General features: G+C 44.5%; 1 protein-coding gene across 1 annotated transcript in view; it reads left to right on the top strand.

Moving 5' to 3' along the window:
* The window catches only part of KCNMA1 (potassium large conductance calcium-activated channel, subfamily M, alpha member 1), a 258,994-nt gene that overhangs the window by 36,502 nt on the left and 213,608 nt on the right, over positions 1-8,884 (top strand). The window contains exon 8 of the mRNA XM_008579735.1: positions 978-1,133. Coding sequence (XP_008577957.1) covers positions 978-1,133 — 156 coding nt within the window. The remainder of the gene's footprint in view (positions 1-977; positions 1,134-8,884) is intronic.

Raw genomic sequence — 8,884 nt, 5'->3', positions numbered from 1 at the left:
TTTTTTTCCAACTCTAGAGAACATTTTGAATTTTGATTCTTTCATTCAATGTATTATCTACAACTCTCTGCTTCATGCCACTGAAAACTAACGGAATGACATGCCTCTGGGTCCCTGTCACAGGGCCTGACCTCGCTGTGGAGTAGGACCAGTCCATCTGCAAGAGATTATAAAACGTGTATATTGTGATTTACCTGATGATTTAGAGCAGTGGTTCTCAAAGCGTGGCCCCCAGATCAGTGGCACCAGTATCACTTCCAACATGTTAAAAAATGCAAATTCTTCAGCCTCATCCCCAGATTTACTTAATCAGAAACTTGGGCAGGAGGGCAGCAATCTCTGTTTTTACAAACCCTAAGGTGACTCTGACACCTGCTCAAGAGTTTGGGAGTCACTGAGCTGGAGTAATAGGAAGACAGGGAAAAAAGAAATCGAAAATGTACAGATATATGTCAATCTTACAGTCTATTTATGGAGCCGGTTTATGAACAACCCAGGCAGCCATTCTAGTAACATGGGCCAATGTGTCTGTCACAAGAGGAAATTCCCTCTGGGCTCTATCTGGCTAAATGACAAACCGGAGGGAAGGACTTAGGCTTGGTAGGTGCAGAATGTTCCAGAGAGTCTGAAATCTGATGGACAGAAGAGTCAAGTAAAGCACAAAACCCAGCGCAGCCATTCTAGTAACATGGGCCAATGTGTCTGTCACAAGAGGAAATTCCCTCTGGGCTCTGTCTGGCTAAATGACAAACCGGAGGGAAGGACTTGGGCTTGGTAGGTGCAGAATGTTCCAGAGAGTCTGAAATCTGATGGACAGAAGAGTCAAGTAAAGCACAAAACCCAGACCCAGGCAAGGGAAAGAAAGGATGTGTCTGGATGACCCCAAGTGGCTGCGTAATGCTGCATTTCCCAGGAGAGATTTAAAGCAATTGAACAGCCAGCAAAGCGAGGTCTCATACCTGTTTTTGTTTCTGCAGGCCCATCTGCTAAACATCCCAAGCTGGAATTGGAAAGAGGGGGATGATGCAATCTGCCTCGCAGAGCTGAAGTTGGGCTTCATAGCCCAGAGCTGCCTGGCGCAAGGCCTGTCCACCATGCTTGCCAACCTCTTCTCCATGAGGTCATTCATAAAGGTAATGTCTCATCTTATTAGAGCGCCTTAGCCCAGGATTCCATTTGTCGTGGGGTTGAGTAGAGAGCACAGCTTAAACTCAAAACAGATCGACGGGCTTTAACAACTTTGGTTAAGGAGAAATTCCTTGTTACGGATTTGGGCACAAGGCCAGCTTCTTTCAAAATTATGTTTTTATTTTTATTTGGCACATCCATGGCCATTAAATGATTGTTCAAAGCACAATCCTCTCTTTTTTAGATAAACCACATGTTTATCTATCAACAAAGCCTCCGCCGTTAAAACAAAAATATGATTTATATACATTCCATATGGCACCAGAGCGCCTAAAGAAAAGAATTATCATTTTGCTCTTTTATATCAAGTGGCTGGTGGACCTCTCACTGTGTGCATAAATGCAGACCATGTGTTTGTGCTGAAGCCCAAACCCCAACAACATAATTCATTTATTTATTTCTGCACAATCAAGGAGGCCAGCAGGGCTGACATGCCATGGTTATTTGAATGGAGAGTGAAATGAGGAACTGAGTCCTCAGCAACAGGGCCCTTGACACCGTGAGACAGGCAATCTGGATATGTTCATCTCCTTGTCGGCCAGCACCCCACAGAGCTGACTAGGCAGCCACCCCAGAGTCCCCAAAGTAGCCATGGCCTGCTGGACCAACTCAGGCGAGGAGAGAAGGGACCAGCTTTGTCCTCACAGGCCAGGTCAGTTCAGGAGTGTGTTTCCAGGGTATTGAATAAGAGGGTGCAAGCCCCTACCAAGAGAGTTTCTAGAGTGTGGGATAACAGTAATTCCAGTCCTTCGTCTGGGATTTTTCTTAGCCTGGGCAGTCAAGGTGGCAAACCTCTCTAGTTTGGGCTTTTCTGATTTGGGATTGCTGGCAATTAGCTCTGGATCTGGACCTACATTCTTCTTCCCGTTATATAACCAACAGAATTAGTAGTGGTCAAGGTGGGAAATTAGTGGGTCACCAGGAGGTTTTGCAAAGGGGGCCAGAAGCTCTGAAAGCAACGGTGTGAAGCCTCCAGCCTTTTGCTGCCGTGGCTGCTGTATCCACTGCCAAGTTCTTCAGTGGAGTCGAGGAAATGGCCTTGGTGACAGGCGGAGGGATGGGTGGGAAGCCTGAGGATGCAGGTGTGTTAGTGCTCACCAGGGGCATCTATGAGATGTGTTACCTAGAGCAGAAGTGTTTTAGGTCCTTATCCTTGTACCTGCCTAATTGACATTATTTAGCTCATAGTTAATATTGCTCTACTCAAAAGAACACATTGTTTTGGAGCCCCTTTAATGGCTTAGCAGTACTTTAGCAATTGATACCTTGATATGAAAAATCCTTCTCCTGTGCTCATTATGTGCCAAAGACCTCAGCTCAATAGAACTGTGAGCTCAGTTCCAGCTTATAAATAAGGACATTGCATTTCTTTAAACGACTTCTTTAATCCAGGCTGCTCTTGTGCTGTGTGGATGGAACCAAATGCAGGCAAAATGGAGGTGGCCGGGAGGTCTGTGTGGCTGTGTTTAGAGACAAGCCCCCAAAACCAAATGTAGCCATGTGTCTCCCAGGACTCTTAATTCAACACAAGGAGCCCAGACCCAGGATAAAGGACTGTCACCCAAAGAACTCTTTTGGCTCTTTCAACCAAGCTCTGGTGGTTTTCTTCCAGTGGGGGATTGCCCACAGGACCACGCACGTGGTCTAACAAGCTGGGCTCTGCTTCCTTGTGTTGATGGGACATGGGCCTTGGCAGGGCCCCGCCACAGATGGGGCCACTTGACATGCGTATGTTTTGATTTTGTGGTGCCTGCATGGTAACTAGAGCTGCCTGTCAAGCAAATTAATAAAATGGATGTGACGCTGATTCTTCAGTGTTATTACCGGCAGGGAGAGCTCCTGCCCGGCTTTCTTCAGGACCCTGATGTGCCTCACTTCGCAAGCCAATGACATCCCCTCCAGCTCAGCTAATCCCATTGCCACGTTCCTACTTAGGAAGAGCCTGTGGGAAAGGCTGGGCCCCGCCCTGGTGTAACTGAAAACACATTTCCCTCCCGGGGTTATGTTACCATGTTATTTCTGTCCAGGGCCAACTCCCCATGTTTGGAAGTAACTCTCTGAATATGGCCTTTTGACACTAAGGTGCTCTTTATGTTGGAATTCGCTAAGGTGCATGACCTGGAAATAAGTCTTTCCTTCTTATATATTTTTTCCACCTAAAATAGGACCAGGCTTATTCATGTGCTTCCCATTCTGTATTGTTATCTATAGGGACCTATGCTCCAACCATACCATTATGCAACACCAGAATGATGCTCTCCTTGGCATGTTTTATATATTATCTCCCATTCCACGGACCACAAAACCCTCACTTGTTTATTTGGGGTGGGGCAGATGGAGAAGGAAAACTATAAATGGATTACAGTCTACAGAAATTGCTTCCTTCCCCAATGATCCCCTGTTGTATGGTGGAGAATTCATCAGCATTTCCATGGGGACAGGCAGTTGTATTAAGATGGTGGGAAAAGGGATGAAGCTTTGGCAGCGCTTGATCCTTTGGAAGCACTTAGCATTTCTGGAAGCCAAAGGTGACGTGTGAGCTCACCTCTCCCTTGCCCTGGGCAGGTGGTGTCTGTTTCTTGGTTCTGCTGAATTCATTGTGCTCTATCCCTGCTCAAAGAGGAAGAAAGAGAGACAAGACTGGAGCAGTGACTGTATATCACAGGCAGAAGCACAGAGCCTGTCCACTGGGCTTTCTGTTATGCATGAGACTAAAAAGCCAAGGCTGGAATTGAAGGTGACAAAGCTCAACAAAAGAGAGAGGGACTGCTGGCAAATAGGAATGACAAAAAAGGCCCAGCCTAGACGTACCAAGATGTACGGGGGAGCACTTATTTATCCTCCCATGGACGTCACTCTCAAATATCCTAACTCTAGGGTCCCAAGTCAATGCCCCTGAAAACCTAGCTTTCATTTGGATATATTATCTCTGTTGATCTAAACTTTTGGGGAACCTATTTGTATTTTGGAAGTAATGAGTTCCTTAAGTTTGCTATCTAGTGATAAAGATTTTTTTTTTTTTTTTCCTGGCTGTTTGTCCTTAATTTACTCCTTTTAAACTTCAGGGCATGCCCTATACAGTTTCTGGTATGCTGGAATTTAACAAGTCTATATTAACTTATATCCAGTATCTTTAGAAACGAGGATCAGGTTGGCAACCCTGGGGTCCTCCAGCTCAATAGCTGACGTTAATGACAGGTAAATCATTCTGTGCAATAGGGTCTTGTTATAACCCTTGGGTTCCTTTAAGGAGTGCAGGCAAATGTCCTGGTGCCTGGGAATTATCTACATCTACATTATCAGCCAGGTCTGGAACATCCAGTTCATTTACCGCTATCTGGTCTCCTGCCACTGGCCTGTCAGGTTCCAGCAAGAATTTCCCCGTTGTCTTCTGTGAAAACCAAGACAATGCACTTATTTAGCCTGTATTGCCTAATTCCAGGGAAAGTGGCCACACTCAACTCTCTACTTGGCTTCCCCACTTGGATGTAATTTAAGATCCACTGATTTTTTTTTTAATTTTGTTTTTGTGTCTTACTATGTTTTCTTAACTTTCTCTTAAGCATGTCGGGGTTTCAAGTTGGGTCTTGACCTGCCGTCTTTGTGAATTGTGCTGTTTTTCTTACTAGGACTACCTGTCCTTGGACATGATAGATGTGAGTGTGTGTGTGTGTGTGTGTGTGTGTGTGTTTAGAGGGCTATCAACTCTTAAAATTGTTTTCAGTCTACATTGAGACTTTCAATTTAGCACGTTTGAGTAGTTCTCGGAATTGCCAACAATTTTAACTCTGCTAATCTATCATTTTACACACACACACACACACACACACAACTTGTAACGTGGTATGCACTTTATAATTATTTCTGTGTTGAATAAATCAGTTCAGAAAATGGAGAGTATATGTGATATGTTTTTTGGCTTTTCCCCCTCCCTGTTCCACAAGATTTGGAGTTTGTGGGTGAAATGTTACTTGCCGTCGATCACAACACAGCCTCCTCTATTACACTTTCTATTTCTGAATGAGGAAGCACTGGGGAAGTTAGGCACATGTTGTTCAGATTGTGTCCTGCTGACGTGGACATGGCTGGACACACAAACCATTTGTTCATTATGGCTGTCACTGTATTGAGATCAACTTTCCACCGTGCATAGTCCTAGCTCTGATGATAGCTGAGGGAACCATTTAAATACCTCTAGTTTTGTTTATATTTATGTGTTTATGTGTGTTTGTACGTATGCACTTATAAAAACAATCTGGTTTAGGAGCTGGTAATACAAATCAAGAAACTTTAATATTACCTGAAATATACCGAGTCTAACTATGGGCTAAGCCCTGTACTAAGTGCTTTCTATGCATTATCTCATTTAATTCTCACAATGTCCCTACTCAGACTTGTCACTATTATCATCTTAAACACACTGCAGTTTAAGAGAAGTTCAACAAAATGCATGAGGACATGTAGCTTGGAATCTACAAACCCAGGTGTTCAAACCCAAGCAGACTAGTTCCAGATTTATCCTTGAGTATATTAAGAGGAAATATAATAAATGATAAGAGGAAATCTTAGCTAATGCCATCATCTTAGCATAAATCTTAGCTTTCTGTAGTTCATTCTATGGAAACCACTGAGTCAATAGAGATTCCCCGGTCACTCACCATATTCTAGGCAGTGTGCTAACCACACCGGCATCCTTATGGCTAGGAGGCACTAATATGCTTCAGGAAACTTCTGTTCTGACTGGAATGTGTGGGCACATGTTTGCAGGGTCCCTCCCATCCTGTGGGCATTGTTTACCTTTCTCTCTGGCCACCTCTGCAAGAGCAAGAGGTCACTGCACTGAGATAGGTGATGGGTTAGCCAAGGCTGGGCTGAGTCAGGGTAAGGAATGAACTAGGCTCCCAAGAAGGGATTGACGTTATACACTGCTGTATTCAGGGGGTGAAACTAACTGGAGTCTAACCAAGTAGATCTGGAGGGCTGGCAGTGACTCAGGTAGGTGGCTTCTGGGAGAAAGTAAGTATATTAGGGTTTTCTAGAGAAACATTACCAATTGCATACATACATAACAGAGAGAGAGAGAGAGAGAGAGAGAGAGGGAGGGAGAGAGATTATAAGGAACTGGCTCATGTGGTCCTAGAGGCTGAGAAATCCCAGGCTCCGCAAACTGGAGACCCAGGAGATCTGATGGCATGGACTCAGTCTGAGTCCGAAGGCCTGAGAACCAGGAGAGTAGATAGTGTAAGTTTCAGTCCGTATCCAAAGGCAGGAGGACACTGATGTCCCAGCTCAAGACTGTCAGGCAGAGATAGAATATTCTCGCATATTCTTCCTTTTTGTTCTATTCAGGTTTCCAGCGGATTGGATGAGGCCCACTCACATTGGAAATGATGTGGGATGAGGCCCCACATTGGGCCACCCAGTCTGCTTTACTCAGTCTACCAATTCAAATGTAAATCTCATCCAGAAATGCCCTCACAGACATCAAATATGTTAAGCAAATAACTGGGCACATCATAACCCAGACGAGCTAACACAGTTAGTTAACCATCACAACAAGCAGTGATGTTGTCTGGTGGGTGTAAGCTCTGCACATCAGTCTGAGAGAGGCATACCAGAAGAGAGCTCACCCCTATATGGAAGGGTGGGCGTTGATAGGACATCTGAAATGGGAACAGGGCTGCACCTGATAAAGCTGGGATCAAGGTGACCCTCTACTTCTAGGAGGGACTGCTAATGATACCCGAGCGGAGAGTTTGTCTGGCACAGTAAACCACGTGGTACAAGTTAGACAGTGAGATGCGGGCTGTTGCTTCTTCCCTTCCCTGTGGACGATGTCTCCCTGAGCAGAAATGGCATCCTGACAGTGGACTTCTGTGCATATTCCTTGCCAGTAGAGAGCAGCTCCCAAAACAACTATGCTCGCTTCCTTGGTAACCCCAATTATTCTCATGGTTTTTAGATACATAGATGACTCAAATTTAAATCCAGAACCTCCCTCTGGAATCCAGCATTATCCATTCAACTTCTGCTCAGCATCTATATCCACATTTCTACCTTCACCCATAAACCCGTTCTTCTCCCATTTCACTGTCGGCAATGCCGTCCTTCCCATGGCTTAAACTAAAAACCTTTGGAGTCACCCTTGACTCCCGTTTGATTCAAATCAGCGGAAATCTTCTTGGTTCAGCTTTCAAAATATGCCCAGAATCTAGCACGTCCCACCACCTCCACTTTTACTAGTAGATCCAAAGCACCATCATCTCTCTCCTAGAGAATTACATCAGCCTCCCAACCGGTCTGTCTGCTCTTCTCTTAACCTCTTCCTGCAGTCTACCCTCAAGAAAGCATCCAGAACAATCCTTCTCAAGCATGAATCGGATCCTGCCACCCCTCTGCGTAAGTCTCTCTGTGGCATCCCATCTCACCAGAATAAAGTCCTTACAGCGGCCCACAGGTCTCAAGCAGTCGGGTTCCTGTGACCTTGCTGGCCAGACCGGACCCTTTGGCTGGCCTAGGGTTTCGTCTTTGCCTTTCCCTATGGCTGGGATGTTCCTCATCCTTCTGTTAAACCCTTCTTGTCTTTGCTCAGTATTACTTTGTCAGTGAGACCTTCCTCTAAAACATTAGAATTGCCTTCTTAAAATTTATTTTTTAATGGACACGTAATAATTGTTCATATTTATGGGATACAGAGTTATATTTTAGTTCATGTATACAATGTGTGAGGATCAAATCAGGGTAATTAGCATATTTAGCATTGCAAAAATATACGATTTCTTTGTGATGAGAGTATTTGAGCTGCTCTCTTCCAGCCATTTGGAAACATACAATAAATTAATGTTAATTATTGATGTCTCGCACCACTGTACACCACTAGAATTTTTTTCTGTCTTGCTTTAATTTTGTATCCATTAACTAACCTGGGATTAAAAACAAACTTTTAATCGAACTACAATATACAAACATAAAAGTGCACATAGAATAAATGTACAATTTGTTACATTTTCACAAGTTCAGCACTCCCAGGTAACTAGGACTCAGACTGAGAAACAGTACGTTATAAATTCCCCTGTGAACCCCCTGTTTTTATGTCAGGTGATAGAATATGATTGGGTCTGTTTCTGGATTCTCTTGACATCTCCACAGTACTGAGTTCTCCAATCTATGAATATGGTATATCTCTTATAAACGGACACTTCCTGATTCAATAGCTTCCCTTACAGATGAAGGAAAATCAAGAATAAAGTGCCTAAGCTCATAAAGTTCTCTGGGGTTTCTGAGGGTCTCTACAGACAGGAGATGTTACACTTCTCCACGTTCTCTAGGAAGGATGTAGACAGGCTCAGCTTTATGGCTGGGAGGGTAGGGGGGCAGGAGATAAAGTTTTCCTATGAAAAAAAAATCAGAAAAATTTGGAAATGTGCATCAGCCTCTGCTCCCCACCCTATACACCCCCATTGTTATCTACTCTCCTGGCTTTGTTTTTCTCCATGGCAGTGTTTAATTGCTTCCTTTCCCTGAGACGTTGCAAGCACTCAAGGCAAGGGCCACTTGCTGAATCCTCAGTGCCTAGAACAGCGCCTGTCTCATAACAGGTACTCGATCAATGTCTGTGGAAGACACAAGTGAATCAATTGGCTCAGCCTCGCCTGGCCAGCCTGCACTGCAGATAGCCCGATGGGGCAAGGGCCAG

This window comes from Galeopterus variegatus, unplaced genomic scaffold, assembly GCF_000696425.1.
Source record: "Galeopterus variegatus unplaced genomic scaffold, G_variegatus-3.0.2 Scaffold1950, whole genome shotgun sequence".
Taxonomy (NCBI): domain Eukaryota; kingdom Metazoa; phylum Chordata; class Mammalia; order Dermoptera; family Cynocephalidae; genus Galeopterus; species Galeopterus variegatus.
Note: the sequence above shows the minus strand (reverse complement) of the source record. Positions and strands in the feature narration are given on the sequence as shown.